The 15,067-nt window shown below is 60.4% G+C and overlaps 1 protein-coding gene across 1 annotated transcript in view; it reads right to left on the reverse strand.

Moving 5' to 3' along the window:
- Nucleotides 1–14,578, reverse strand: part of AGAP3 (ArfGAP with GTPase domain, ankyrin repeat and PH domain 3) — a 74,942-nt gene extending 60,364 nt beyond the window's left edge. The window contains exons 1-6 of the mRNA XM_039726475.1: nt 14,055–14,578; nt 6,169–6,227; nt 2,956–3,043; nt 2,702–2,787; nt 2,363–2,504; nt 983–1,117 (exon numbers count right to left, since the gene is read on the reverse strand). Coding sequence (XP_039582409.1) covers nt 983–1,117; nt 2,363–2,504; nt 2,702–2,787; nt 2,956–3,043; nt 6,169–6,227; nt 14,055–14,538 — 994 coding nt within the window. The 5' untranslated portion in view covers nt 14,539–14,578. The remainder of the gene's footprint in view (nt 1–982; nt 1,118–2,362; nt 2,505–2,701; nt 2,788–2,955; nt 3,044–6,168; nt 6,228–14,054) is intronic.
- Nucleotides 14,579–15,067: the final 489 nt, after the last annotated feature.

A 15,067-nucleotide genomic window follows, 5' to 3' on the forward strand; every position in this document is an offset into this window, starting at 1 on the left:
CAGACCAGACACAGCACAGCTCAACCACACGCAGCTCCAGGCCACAGGCCAGACACCAAAACCTGCTCTGAAGAACAGGGTCTCTGCTGCTGCTGCCTGAGCTGTGGGGCCACCCAGGTCTTGGAGAATCCCTGGGCAGTTGGTGAAGATGGGGACACCAGTTTTTCTGTCCTAGAGCATCCCCCACACTCTGCAGCACTGTGTGCATGTGTGGGAAGAGCTGTCTGTGAACACCAAGGATGGTCACTCCCTCAAGCTCTCGTTCCAGCACATTGACCTGTTCCCCAGGAAGGTCAGCAGCCACTGGCTGTGACCCGGGACGCTGGCAGGGAAGGGCTCTCTAGAAACAGAGGTGCAGCACACACTCCACCCAGCACAGGCAAGCAGGCACCCTCGGCTCTGAAAGCAGTGCTCCTGCTGTGGGAAGTGGACATCCTTCCCAGCCTGCCCAGGGCAGGTCTGCTGGGATCCGGGTGGCAACTTGTGTGGAAGAAGTCATATAAAGACAAGCCTGATGGAAACTGGATTGCCATGTGGGGCAAGGTCCTCACAGAGTCTGTGACTGCCAGCACTCCACAAGATCCCAAACCAGCTGCACCAGGATCCACCAGATGCCACACCAGCAGCATCATGAGCCACCAGTGCTCACTAGGAAGAACTGCTTACCCACTCCAGAAACACCTCATCCCATCAGCTTCAGGCCATCCCCCTTGTCCTGTCACTAGAGGGAACACACAGCCTCCTTTAGGGTAAGGCCACAGTTAATTTAAGCAGAGTGCAAACCCGCAGGAGATGGTGCAGGCTCCCTGTGCCCCTCAGCATCACTGTGCTGCAGAGCCCTCTCCAAGCCCAGCAGGAACGCTCTCTCACACCGTTCCCACGAGGAGCAGCAGTCCCACCCAGCCGTTCAGGTGCTCCCAGGGCAGCACTAGCTCCTCTGCGCGGCCCTGGGCTGCCTGCACCCTGAGGGGGCTGCAGTTACCGTCCTGGAAGACCCTCTCCACGTTCAGGCCGTAGGTGGCGCAGGTCTCGTAGTAGGTGCAGCGCTTCAGGTCATTGGAGAGCTTCCGAGCGCGGGAGTCGTCGATGACGCGGGGGTTGGTGGCACTGATGGCATCTGCGAGCCAAGGGGACAGCGGGCTGAAAGGCGAGGACCCTGTCCCACCCACCCACGGGTCCCACCACGCTTCTGGCCTCCCTCCCTCTCCCTCACAGAGGAACCACCTCCACAGGACTGTCCCACAAACGCCTGTGATCACAAAGTCCCACGTTTGTAGAAAAATGGATGAATCTCTGTAAATGAACCTGACTCGATTTCCCAAACCACCCAGGCACCGACATTTCAGCAAGACGGAGGCAGAACACCTCTGGGAGGTGCGGGGACCAAGGCCAGGCAGCCCCAGCTGCCAAATAAATTTTATTTGTCAGTCGCCAACATTTTAGGGCTCAAGGCCAAGCCCTACATGTTAAAGAATCCAAAGGAGAAATCCTCCTGGTTTAACAAGAAAGTCAACTCTGCTGGGATGTCTCCACAGCCAAGGAATTCCTGGACAGCTCTAAAATACAGGCTCCATTTGTATCCAGATAGCCACCAAGTGTTTCCCTGTTTTGGAAAAACTTCCTTACAAAGAGGAATCCAACTCCTTAAAGACAAGCCAGAGTGATGGCTGTGAACAAACCTTCTCAGGTAGGGTAGGAGACCTGGGACCTGCACTGTGAGGAAGCCCTCCTCCAGATGGTTGTGTGCCTGTACCAAGGCTAGGACCTCACCTGGTTCTGTGTCTGGAACAACTGCCACTACCCTGTCACCTGTCCCACTCCTGTGCCCCACAGTGCATGCTGCTGCTCTGTTCCTGAGCCAAGATCATTCAGTCCTAAAATTCATTCCACAAGCTCTAATTATCTAAAGTTTAACAACTTTGTTCTGCTTTCAATATGGGGGTCTGGAGCAGACCCCCTGTGACTCCCTCCCACTGCTCCTGCCTGTTTTCCTGGCCTCAGAGCTTCTTCCTGGCCAGGAACAGGTCACACTGTGCTCAGAACTGTCCTGCCAGTTCAGTTTTTCCTACATCCATGTCCCGCTCCTGCTCTCTACTGTCACATAGAATAACTCTTCACCCCAGGCTCCCTCCTGCCTGGGCTGGCAGAGCCGGGGGAGGCAGCACCAGGGTGTCATGCCATTTCCAAGAGGAAAGCGGCTCCATGGAATGAGGCAGCCCTCTGTGGGGAAGCTGAGATGGTGTGAGCAGGAACTGCCTCCTGCCAGGGCCCCAGCACCGTCCCTGAGCCCCACGCAAGGCTCAGAGAGCAGGATGCCCCGATGCCCCCCGTGCCCACAGGGCCAGCCCGGCGCCGTGCTCACCCTGCGTGCCCACCAGCACCATCGGCACCTCCGCCGTGTTCCGGTAGCTGCACAGCCGCAGGTAGTAGTTGTAGACGGTCTGGAAGCTGATCTCGTCCTCCAGGCTGAAGACAAACACCACTGCATCGACCCAGGCAGCGAACTGAGGAGACACGGCAGCATTAGAGCGCGGACCAGCAGCCGACAGCCGCGCCCGGGGCAGCCAGCAAGGGCAGCCAACAGGGGCAGCCAGCAGGGGCAGCCAGCAGGGGCAGCCACCTCGGGGCTCAGCCAGCACCGCCTCCCCCAGCCCCTCCACCACGATGGGAGGGAAGGACCACAGGAGGACAGCTCTCCTACCTGGAGCTCAGGGGGGCCCCCTTCATCTCGAATCAGCAGCAAGTAGCTCTGCCCATCCACCACGATCTCCTTCTTAAACCGGCCACCTTGGGAGCAAAGCTGCTGGTCAGTAAGGGGGGTGCAAGCAGGGGACACCCCAAACAAACAGCTGCAGAGCCCCATGGCAGTGGAGGAGGTGCAGGGACTGGGATCACTGCACCACGGAGAGGAGTGACCCCAGCCCATGCCCAGGCACGCAGGGAAGCAGGCCTTACCCTCTGGAGACTCCTCCTGCACGTAGGTGCCGGTCAGGTAGCGGTGCACCAGGGCCGACTTGCCACTGGACAGGTTCCCCACGATGCCCTGGAACAGATGCACATGTCACCCGTGTGCCCAGCACGTGTCCCTGTACACGAGGCCACCCTGTGAGGTGACAGCAGCAGCGCTGGGCACACTCTGATGAGAGGCAGAGGTGTCCCTGAGAGGACACAGGGCTGGTGTCACCCAGCCCAGGAGTCGGTGGGAGGCCAGGGATGGACTGGGCTCAGTCAGGCAGAGAGCAGCTGAGAATGGGGCACGGCCACCTGGACAGAGGGCACTGAGTACTCCTGTCCTCACCTGAGCAGGCACAGCCCTGCCAGAGCCACATCAGCTCTTCCCTCAGCCCTTCTGCTCCTCAGAGAACACCTGCCGTCCCAAGTCAATTCAGGAGAACAACCTCTTCCCCAGCCCACACATGCCCAGTTTTGGGGTGCTGCAGCTCTGGACAGCAGCTGCCAGTAGCAGGGAAGCAGAGAGCAGCTCCACACTGGGTGCAGGCCCAGCTTGTGCTCATGCCTGAGGCACCAGCACCACAGCAGCACTGCGTGCACCTCCCAGCAGAGCTGATGGTGCCACCCACACGGAAACACCCAGCACCAAGTTCCACCAACACAGGAGAAACCCACCGAGCACCCAATGGAACTAGGTGGCAGCACACCTGACTGCAGCACCCTCAGACTGGCTGTGAAATGCAGGTGGGTGACCCAGAATGGGTCAGAGAGCCCAGCTCACCTCGTTGTCAGTGTCCTCCTGACCATTTAATGCTGCTTAATTGTGGGAGCAGGTCTGTACTGGAGGATCTGGAGCACGAGCCTAAGGAGAATTGGCTGAGGGAGGGTCTCAGCCTGGAGAAAAGGAGGCTCAGGGGGAACCTTCTCATTCCATACCTGACAGGAGGGTGCAGCCAGGGGGGGATTGGGCTCTGCTCTCAAGAGGTAACATCCTCAAATTGCATCAGGGAAGGTTCAGGTTGGATATCAGGTATCCCTTTTCCACAAAAAGGGAAGGGGTCGCCTTCAGCTGAAGGTGAACCAAGTTACTATCCCCAGAAGCGTTCAAAAATGTGGAAGTGGCACTTGAGGGTATAGTTTAGTGGTGAACACAGTGGTGGGGCTGGTTGATGGCTGGACTTGATGACCTTAGAGGGCTTTTCCAGCCTTAAAGGTTCTGTTATTCTGTCCTGCTGCACTCACATGGCCACACCAGTGCCAGAAGACGTGAGGTAAGGAGTGGCTACGAACACTAAAGCTGCCTCTGCCACCATGGAAGTTTACAGCCAAACTTTTCCAGGCACAGGGATGAGCCTGGCAGGTGAGTCACCACCAGGCAGGTTCTCCAGCTCTCGGGCAGGCACTCAGTGCTGCCCTGGGCCAGGCACATGCTCCCTGTGAAGCAGAGAGGCACCAGCCCCGTGGCCTGTGCGGCACAGACCGTGCTGGCACAGCCCAGGGCACCAGCCCGTCTGCCAGCTCCTGGTGCCACTGGCAGCAGCAGGAGCACTGGTCAATGGCTCCCAGGGGCTGCTCTCAGCACTGCCCCACGTGTCCCCCTCGGAGCAGGGACAGCCACACAGGTGACAACGCAGGGAGCGCGGTGGCTGCAGCCCTGCCCGCTCTGCACCTCCAGAGCCTCGCTGGGCAGGCTGCACCAACACCCTGCCCATGCCAGGGACAATGGCACAGCCCAGCCTCTGCCCAAGCCCTCCCTGCCACTGCGCTCTGCCCAAGGTACCCTCAGAACCACGGCATCCCACCACGGCTTGTGCTGGAAGGGACCTTCAGAATCACCCCTGCCATGGACAGGGACACCTCCCACTGCCCCAGGTGGCTCCAAGCCCCATCCAGTCTGGCCTTGGACACTTCCAGGGATCATGGGGCAGCTTCTGTGGGCAGCCAGTGCCAGGGCCTCACCACTCTCACAGGGAAGATTGCATTCCATCCAATCTAATACTGCATCTAACCCTGCCCTCTGTCCATGGGAAGCCATTCCCCTTTGTCCTGTCACTCCAGGCTCTTATCCCAAGTCCCTCTCCCACTTTCCTGGAGCTCCTTCAGGCACTAGAATGGGCTCTAACATCTCCAGAACCTTCTCTTCTCCAGGCTGAACACCCCCAGCTCTCCCAGCCTGGCTCCAGAGGAGTTCCAGCCCTCAGAGCATCTCCATGGCCTCTCTGGACCCATTCCAAGGCCATGTCTGTGTTCTGCTGGGCCCCTGACACAGACACAGCACTCCAGGTCTCACAGGAGGAACTCTGGAGAGCCCAGCCCTGGGCAGGCAGCTCAGGCTTCAGTGCCAGGCTGGCCATGGCTGCTCTGCCCACGGAGCGGCTCCCGAGGCTGCCCAGCAGCAAGGGTGCCACACCACGCCAAAGATAAACACTCCATGGCATTCAGCTCTAAAACGTGGACAGAGGCTGCACTTACACTTTGTCTGCACACAGTACAAACCCTGGCCCCCATCTCACCAAAATCCTGCTGCTCTGCCGTGTTCTTGAGCTCACCCAGAGCTTCAAACCAGCCACAGAACTGACAACCCTGAGGAACACAGCCCCTGAGAGGCAGCAAACTGGAGCCAAACAGGGTCTGTAAGCACTGAGGGAGCCTCTGTTCCACGGTTTTTGGTAGAATGTGGGAACGTAGTCAGCACTGTGCTGGCACTGCCCAGTGGCAGGTGCAGGGGACAAGCCCTGCCAGGAGGCACCATCAGTGCCCCTCTGCAAGAACTGCTCAGCCACAGCTTCCTCCTGGCCTCCACCACTGAAGGGAGCTTTTGGGGGGAAACTGAGGGAGGGAAAACTGCTGAATGTATCTTAAGTACATCAAATTATTCAAAGACCTTGGAGAAAGTATCCTGAATGCCTGGGAACATAATCAGGGAGAGCAGTGAGACCCTCAACTCCTCTGGGAGAGACAGAGGGGACACAGTTGCTTGAAAATGGGAAGGAAGTGAAGCTTGGCAACATTTCTTGCTGGAGTCAGTGTTGGGCCCCTCATGACAAGAAGGACTTGGAGGGGCTGGAGCATGTCCAGGGAACAGAGCTGAGAAGGGGCTCTGCTCCCAGGAGAGGCTGAGGGAGCTGGGAAGGGGCTCAGCCTGGAGAAAAGGGGGCAGTTTTCTTCAGGATCTGGGGAACAGGGGCATCCCAGGCACAAGCCACAAGTACTCACCACCTTCAGCTCAGGCACCGAGCGACTCAGGGTCCATTCCTGGCTGTTCACAAACGAATCTGCAGACAGAGGCAAGAAATCATCAGGTTACCCTCAGGATCCCAGCAAGGATCCTGCTACACCCTCCAGGCAGATATATGGTTCTTCCCACCCTTCTAGTCCAGAGACACAGAGCTGCACGAGGACCCAGCCCAGCAGCAGCCCCAAACAGGGAGGAGTGGCCAAGCCAAGGCCATCAAAGAGGCTGGAGCCCCCTTCAGCCCTGCAGGAGCACAAAATCCCCTTCAGCACCCCCTGCCCCGAGGCCCAGAGCACAAGGGAGGCACTAGGGAGCAGACTCCCTTCTGGGAGCAGAGCTGCAGCAGCCCCCAGAGCTGAGGGCATGTGCCAGTGCCCCAAGCCCTGCCCTTGGCACACCACAGGCGCTGGAGCTGCCCAGGGTATCAGCCACCCTCCCAGATGAACACACACACGGGGAGTTATTGCACGTGGTGGAACTGGCAGCATGCTGCAGGAGGCTTACAGAGGCTGTGGCAGTGCAGCACAGCTTGAGGAAACACGCCCACCCTGCCACAGAGCTTCTGGAGGAGCAGCAGGAGCCTGGAGGACACCTCCAGTGCCAGAGGCAGCCAGCAGCCCCTCCTGACAAACCTCAGCCCCTCACTCGCCTTGCTGAGGCCAGACCTTCCACCCAACACCAGCGCCAGGGCAGGACCACAGGAGCAGCACCTCCTGCATGTCTATCACATACAAACAGAAAGGATTTTTGGAGACCAGAAATCTGTCTGGTCCAGGAGCTCTGCACCTTCAGGAGCCTCTAATAAACCTGCCAAATCTGTGGCCACAGGCTACTGCAGGAATGGGAATCTCAGGTGACTCAGAAGGGAAACAGCAAATCCAGCAGACCCCAAAGCAGGCAGCAATCAAACACTGGGCACTGCCACTGCTCCAGTGTCACCCGGGGCCACAGGGAGGGGGGCTCCAGTCTGCCCCAGCAGCCCCAACCCCACAACCACAACTCCTAGTGCCTGCTCCAGCAGTACCCAAACCACCCTCCCAGAGAACAATTCCTAATTCCCAATCTCCCATCCATCCCTGCCCTGTGGCAGTGGGAGCCATTCCCTGTGTCCTGTCCCTCCATCCTTGTCCCCAGTCCCTCCCCAGCTCTCCTGGAGCCCCTTCAGGCCCTGCCAGGGGCTCTGAGCTCTCCCTGGAGCTTCTCCTCTCCAGGTGAGCAGCCCCAGCTCTCCCAGCCTGGCTCCAGGGCAGAGGGGCTCCAGCCCAGCCCTGGCAGCATCTACCTTGTGCTGGGGGCAGCACTGGGCCCCACAGCCCTGCCAGAGCCCACCAGTGCCTGCCCTCACCCCAGCTCCTGTTCCAGCCCTCGTACCTCCCTAGGGGAGCTTGTACACACAACAGCACCAGCTCTTCCTCCACCTGCAGGCTAAAGCTTCACCTCACCTCTCCCCTCGCTGGGCAGCCACAGCCATGGGGAAGAGCCCACTCCTGCTGCCACTGCCAGAGGGCTGGCCAAGCTGCTCAGAGAGCACGAGGCAACAAACCTGGCACTGTGCCCTCGTCCCTGTTTTGTGCAGCCACCAGCACCCACAACATCCATCCCTCGTGCTCAGGAAAGGTGTGAACATGGTGCTCCTACCTGGAGTTTTACCTTCCATGGCTGACTTAGAGACACTCTTTTTCCAGGAGTTACAGACAAATACTCCCCAAGCCTGCTGCAGGAACACCGGGTTATTTATAGCCTTCCTGAGGAATCATTTCTCTGCGGTGTCTTTCACCTGCCCTTTCCTTTTTTAGGCAGAGGTAATGTTTTTATTAGAACAATTCATCAATCAGGAGGAAAATGATACATTTTTGAGCCCTTTCCAAAAGGTAACAGCGCACCTGTATTTCCAACTGCATCACTGGGTCTAAAAAAAGCTGTCGCCTCCACTTGGGACTTCTGCCCTGCTCAGCCTCTCTGGCAGGTAATGTGACAGACAAAGCACCATGCAGGCCTTCTGTCCCCAGCACTCCCCGAAGGGAGCAGGCAGCACACACTCGTGCTGTTTCACTACACACAGCAGGTTTTTGGCAGGTTCTGACTGGAGCACAAGGCACACACACTCGCTGACTGGCCTTGGAAGGAGGAGAGGCAGGGAGAGCCCGGGAGAGGGCTGGCTGGGCTCTCTGGATCTGCTCAAGGATGACCAGGACAAGCTGCCCAACAGCTGCCAGCTGCCTCCTGCACCAACCATCCCAACAGATCCTTGCTTGGTTCTTAACCCAGGTTCAAGAGTTTGCAACACTTTGATATTTCACGTGCTGAGAAGGTTTAACTTAACACAAATAAAAACCAACAACGCAAGGCCACCAGGACTGTACTCAGCCCCACAACACACCCTGCTCCTCACTCTGTTAGCCCACCCTAGCTGATCACCAGGCACGTCTGTCTGCCTGCTCCAGCACTGCCAGGCCTGAAGGCCAGCCCAGGCCACCCACTGCTCCTGGTGACCCTGGCGCGTGTGGCACTGACAGCCCAGGGGTGCCCAGCCCTCGGGCACCGCTCCCCACCGAGACCCCGTGGTGTCCTGGGTGAAGCTGTGGCCATGTGGGAACAAACACACAGCGAGCCCCCAGCAGCCTGAGGCACCACCCAAATCCTGGCAGGGAGGTGAGCAGAGCACCCTCCCTGCAGCTCCTGGGCCCCTGTGCCAGCTCATCCAGCAGGAGACACTCCTGGGACTGATCACCTCTGAGCACTGGGGCTCGTGTACCATCAGGGAGCCACCCTTTACTGCACAGCCTCACTGCTGGACTGGCTGCATCACCTGCAATTGCAGATGAAAATACACCTGGTCACTCTTCTGCATCTTGTCTTTGTTATTAAATCACACAGAGGGGACCAGGCTGTCCGTGCTGCAGTTCAGCACCTTCCCCAGGTGCACCTGACCTCCAAAACCAAAGCAGTGGGCTCAGGGAACCACTGTCATACCAAGAGCTTCAGCACAGCCCAACAGCAACCTTGGCTCCACAACACAACTGTACAAGAGGAGATCAGTCCAGACTGGCCTGGGAAAAGGAAATTTAGGACAATTCTGTTACTCTCCAGAAGCTTCTGTTGATGGAGGTTTCCTGGCACAGGCAGCTCTGCTACAGAAAGTGGAAATTTGGGAGATGGGGTGGACAGAGTCCCTGCCATCCAGAAGAGCAGACAGGGACATAAAGGAGGCACTCTGTATCTGATGTCCCTTGGTCAGCTGGTCATCCTGGACACCTTCAGGACCTACAGACCAGACCCCAGCTGTGGACAGCAGTGGTGTGCACCGAGGGCAGGACCAGCACCCTCCACCACAGAGCTTGGACACCGTGGCTCCCTGTGCCCTGACGAGCTTGGAGGGGGTTCAGCCACACACCCACAGCTCCCAGCCCCACATGCCACAGGAAGACTGGCAGGAAAAGGGGCTGGCTGGCCAAACTCAACTGCTCAGCCCAGCTGCTGGCTCCACGGGATGATGCACAGCAGGTTCATCTACCCAGTGCTCCAGGAGCGCCAGTGCCAGACACATCTGTCTCCCCACAGAGCAACTAATAATTAACCAACCATTATCCAAGCCATGGTGGAACTCCCTTGGACACTGCAACCCTGGACACTAAACCCAGCCTTGAAACCAGGTCAGAGGCTGTGCAAACACAGCAGAGGCCACACAAACCGAGGCCACTTGTGGCCACCACTGCAGCCACACAAACGGACCCGCCTGACCACACACAGATCAAAGGGAGGCAGAGGCAGCGTGCCCGGGCACAGCCACCCTTCCTGGGCACTGCCACCCCTCCCAGGCCAGGCTGATAAAGCCTCTACCCCGGCAATGCTGCAGGAGGGGGATTTCTGCAGGTCAAGGACCAGCACAGGCATAGCCAGCGTTCCAGCCACGGGTACCCACTGCAGGACATGACCTTGGCAAGGACTCTCTCAGCAGAGCTTCAAACACTCTGCAGCAACAAAAGGAGACGATGCTGTGTCTCTCTGGGAAAGGGCACACTTAGGAACTGCCCCCCTTGCTTTGTCAGTGTGCACGGGGGGCAGCAGCTGGTGTCACTGTGCTCTGAGGTCAGCGCAGACTCTGGAAGATCCAGCAACCTCTCGGCACCTGCTGCTCTCCAGCACCCATCCAAACACTGCCAAAGACCCAGACCAAACCCTGCTGTGATGGTGGGACAGGGTCTGCTGGAAGGGAAAACCCAGCAGAGAGTGACAGGTAACTCAACCCCCCATTACAGCACTCTGTGGGGACTTACCTCAGCAGCAAAAACCTGTTCCCAATGTGCCTGACCTCATCTCCAGCTGTGCAGCCCCACAAGTGCTGGCAGGTGAACACTGAAGGCACAGGGTTCCCTCTCCCTAAGGCTGCTCGTGACTGCAGTCAGACACCTCTGCACCCACTGCACACCCTCTGACCTCGTCCTAAGAACTGAGTCCTCCAGAGTATTGTCCCAACAGCTCCCTCCCTGACACCTCCAGAACTCTCAAGCTTTTCCAAAGTGCAGACACCAGACTGGCCTCAGCATCCGAGGCATCTCTAACCCCACCATGACATCTCTGCCTCTCACCAACACTCCCAGCTCAACCAAGGCAAGTACCAACACGAGGTGATATTTATCATGACCTACCCAACTCACTATGCAAACTTCACCCAATCCATGAGAAAACAGCCTGCCTTCTCTCAGAAGCTTTCCCTCGCATGCCCTGCACGAGAGTAAAGGGAGGTACCTTAAAGGCATCTCTCTGGGAGAGGGGACACAGCTGTGATCACAGAATCACGGAATATCCCGAGCTGGAAGAGATCCACAAGGATCATTAAGTCTCATCCCTGGCCCTGCAGAGGCACCCCAACAATCCCACCCTGTGCTTGAGAGCACTGTCCAAATGCAGCCTCAGGGCCATGACCATGCCCTAGGGAGCCTCTTCAGTGCCCAATCACCCTCCAGGGGAAGAACTCTTTCCTGATATCCAACCTAAACCTCCCTGACACAGCTCCATGCTGTTCCCTCAGATGAGGAATGCCTCTTGAGCCATCAGAGATGCAGTACCCATCACACAGTCCCTTCATGCACAGGGACAACTCCAGTTCCAACAGCCCCGTCTTCCCAAGGCCATACCTATTAGAGAGCCTCTCTGGAATGGCACCAGCCAACACCTGGGTACCTAGAAATGTTCTGAACCACTGACCACGAGCACCTGGGTCAGTCCAAGCTGGCCAGACTCTGTGTTGACTTTGCTCTTTAGTCCCAAGGGCTGTTGCCCTCCATTGCCCATTACACAAGGATCAGCTCTTTATGTCTTTTTTGGGTAGCAAGCCCTGAAATCCCCCATCACCTCTCTGTGTGCTCAATCCCGGCCGAACCCCCCCAGGGCTGGGAGCAGCACTTGGAGCGAGCCCCTGGCTCTTGTGGGTCTATCTGGATGCAGATCGTGGTGCAGGGTGGGTATCACAGCGTGCCATAAACAACCACTCCAGGTTCTGGAAACACAGAGAGCGCTGGCTTGGCTCTCTGCCGGGACTCCTACATCCAGCTTTTCCAAGTGCTGATAACCGCAGCTGCAGCTGCACCCCCCAGGAGGGCAAGTTGGGGCTGCACCAGCAGCTTTCCCAGGGCAAGGTGGGCAGCGCCCACAAACACCATCAAAGTCTGTGGGACATCAAGCAGGTGTTTGGAACACCATGGGCCTGCAAGACTGGAACAGGAATGGGGCAGAGACCTCCTGAGCAGCCCCGTGGCAGCAGCACTAAGGCTGAGACCCCTGGCCTGGCTCAGAGACCCACAGCTCCCAGCAGAGGAAGCCACGGACCAATGTTCTGAGCAGAGGGACAACGGGGAGATGGGGCACAAGAGAGGACAAGCAGCAGCTACTTCACTGTGCAGACTTCACCACTGCCTTTTCACAGCCCACCATCCCCAGGAGGACACAGGGCTGGTGGGGACAGGGACTGTGCAGGTACCAGGCAGCTAATGAATGGTGTTCTCAGTGTGACTGAACCCCGTGTGAGCTCTGCAGCGCCAGGGGCTCCTGCCAGGAGCCACAGTGCTGGCGGCAGCCTGGAGAGGTCAATCCCTGAGCCTGTGCCTCCAGCACAAGCCACAGTGGCAAACATTAATCCCTGTAACGAGCAGTGGTCCTGCATGAGCTGGCTGGTCACTGCTGCAGGGACCCCAAGATGCCCACACCAGTCTGCACATAAACCTCAGCAGGGTGTCCCGAAGATGGATCCAAAGGGAGCTCCTACCTCATGGAGGAGCCAGGTGAGAGACAAGGACGCCAACCAAGCGCTCAACCTCGGCTGCTTCTCTGGGAATGCGGCCGCCAGGCTGGCTGCTGCTGGCGCAGCTCCCACTGGAAGCGGCAAGCAGGAACAGGCCCCCGCTGCAGGGGCAGGGCCCGGCCCTCCCTGCCCGCATACACCCACATTCCCCAGCCATGAGCGCAGCCTCCCCTCTCCTGGGAACCTCCTGCCACCCAGCCGGCAGCGGCACACGGCCGGGCTGCCCTGCCAGCACCGGAACCCCCGGAGCGCAGCGGCATCCCGGCCCTTGGCACACGGGCAGCCCCGCATCCACCAGAGCCTCCAGAACCTTCCCTGCAGCACAGCGAGCCCGAGGGACACGGCGCTGGAGGATGGAGCCCCCTGAGCTCCCCGGGCTGCTGCAGAGCTGCTCCTGTGCTGATCTCCGTGGGCCAGCACTCCTGGGGAACGTCCAGGCATGATGCTGCCCTGGAGAGCCCCTGCTCAGCAGAACCAGGTCCCACGGGAGCAGTGGGTTCCCTGGAGCGCCTGCCAGCCCCGAGACATCCCTCTGGCAGGCACAGAAGCCGAGCAGAGAGCGGCCTGCACAGCACCCAGCTGCAGAGCAGCGCCGCGGCACGCAGCGAGGCCCCGGGAGCGGCTGCAGGGCCTGGCCCAGCCCCAGCTCCGTGCGTTCCATGCCTTAAAAAGCTGTGGATGCTGCTGTCCCTCCCGGCCCTGCCAGGCCACAGGGCTGGCCTGCAGCTCCTTCCACAGGGCCCGGGAGGGGACAGGCCACAGAGGCACAGCCAGCACAGCCCCAGCTGAGCCCCACAAAGCCCCGGCGCCAGAGAACTCGCCACCAGCATCAGAGAGTCGAACACCCGAGAGCTGCTCCCGTTGATGCCCAGCCCTGTGGGGACCTGTCCCTGTCCCATCACCGGTGATGCCATTCCTGCTCTCCGCAGGCTGCCCCATACCCGGTGAGGGTCCCTGTGCTCCTCAACACGTGGGCTCCACTCAGCCCCGGTGCAGGACCTTGGCAGGGGTGGCTGGGGCTGAGCATCCCCCAGATGAGGCCTGGCACCAGGGAGCCACTCACAAGACGGGGGTACAGGCACATTTCTGGTCTCCCCAACCCCCTGTGCTGCTCCATGCTCTGCTCTGGCAACCTCCCAAACAGTCCCACTTGCCTGGGAGCCCAACAGCACTTCTCTCCCCATTCCAGCTATGTTGTGGGGCAAGGGCAGGATGGCTCAGCCCACTCTGCCCTTGCTGGGGCACCACCAGGGCAGGGAGGACATGCTTGACTCCCAGGTGTGTGGCCAGCAAGGGAACCAGACACCGGAGCACATCCTCCCAAGCAGGCACAGCACGGCTGCTCCAGCAGCACTGACGATGGCAGTGCCCAGGGCACCGGAGGGTGACGTGACCCTGTGAGCGCTCACCTCACTGCAGTGCAAGCCCTGCAGAGCACCGGGACGGAACCAGGTGCCAGCGCACAGCCCAGAGCCTCAGCTGGAACAAGCCACAGCCACCCATCCCTGCAGGCCCATGGGCACAGGGGGCCCGTGCCAGCCCAGCACCGCTCCTGTGCTTACTCACCCAGCGCCCGCAGAGGACCCCCACCCATGAGGACAGGCTCAACGCTGCCGTGGGGATCCTTGGGGCACACGCTGCCAGTGCTGCCACGCTCTCGCCTTCGGAAGCGGCTGGTGAGGAGTTTCCAGAGTCCCCCCGTCTGCACGGGGTCGGAGTGCAGCCGGCCCCCGACCCTGCTCAGCTCCGGGTACAGCAGGTCGCGCTTGCTGGGGCAGGTGTGCAGGGAGCTGGCATCACCCTCGCTCTTGGTGCGGAGGCGCGCGGGGCGCAGGAGCCCCCCGGACTCCGAGCGCCGCAGCTCGTGGCCCCGGCGCAGGCGGAAACTGAAGCTTTTCCGCAGGGAGCTGAAGTTCTTCCTGGGGCTGGAGCCGCTCCAGCCGCTGCCCCCGAAGAGGTTCCAGCGGCGGCTGCCCCACAGGGAGCCCCCCCGGAGGAAGCCGGGGCTCTCGGAGGGGTGCGGCGGCCGGGCGGTGGGCAGGAAGGTCATGCTGCTGGGGCGCGGGCGCTGCGCCTCGTCGGGGCCGTCGCCCTCCGCCTCGGGGCCGTGCCTGCGGGGCGAGCGCAGCCGGAGCAGCTCCAGGAGGCCGCCGCGGGCGCGGGCAGCGGCCCCGCTGCCCGGCCGCCCGGGCCCCGCCGTGGCGCTCACCGGGACCAGAACTGGCCCGGACCCCGTCGGAGCGGCGCCGAGCGCCGGGACCAGAACCTGCCCGGGCCCCGCCCCGGCGTTCACCGGGACCAGAACCGGCCCGGCCCCTGCCAGGTACCGACGGCGGGGCAGGGCCGGCAGCGGGGCCCCGGTGCGGCGCGGGGCCGGCCGTGTCCGCCAGGGGGCGCTGCGCCCCCGCTGGCCGCTGCTGCCCGGGACACCGGCACGACACCGGCAGCGACACCGGCACCACACCGGCAGCGACACCGGCACCACACCGGCACCGACACCGGCAGTGACAGCGGCACGACACCGGCAGCGACACCGGGACGGGCCCCGGAGCGGCACCGGCACCCCGCTGCCGGCAAAC

The sequence above is a fragment of the Passer montanus genome, unplaced genomic scaffold (genome assembly GCF_014805655.1).
Source record: "Passer montanus isolate IOZ18808 unplaced genomic scaffold, ASM1480565v1 scaffold59, whole genome shotgun sequence".
In the NCBI taxonomy this organism is placed as follows: domain Eukaryota; kingdom Metazoa; phylum Chordata; class Aves; order Passeriformes; family Passeridae; genus Passer; species Passer montanus.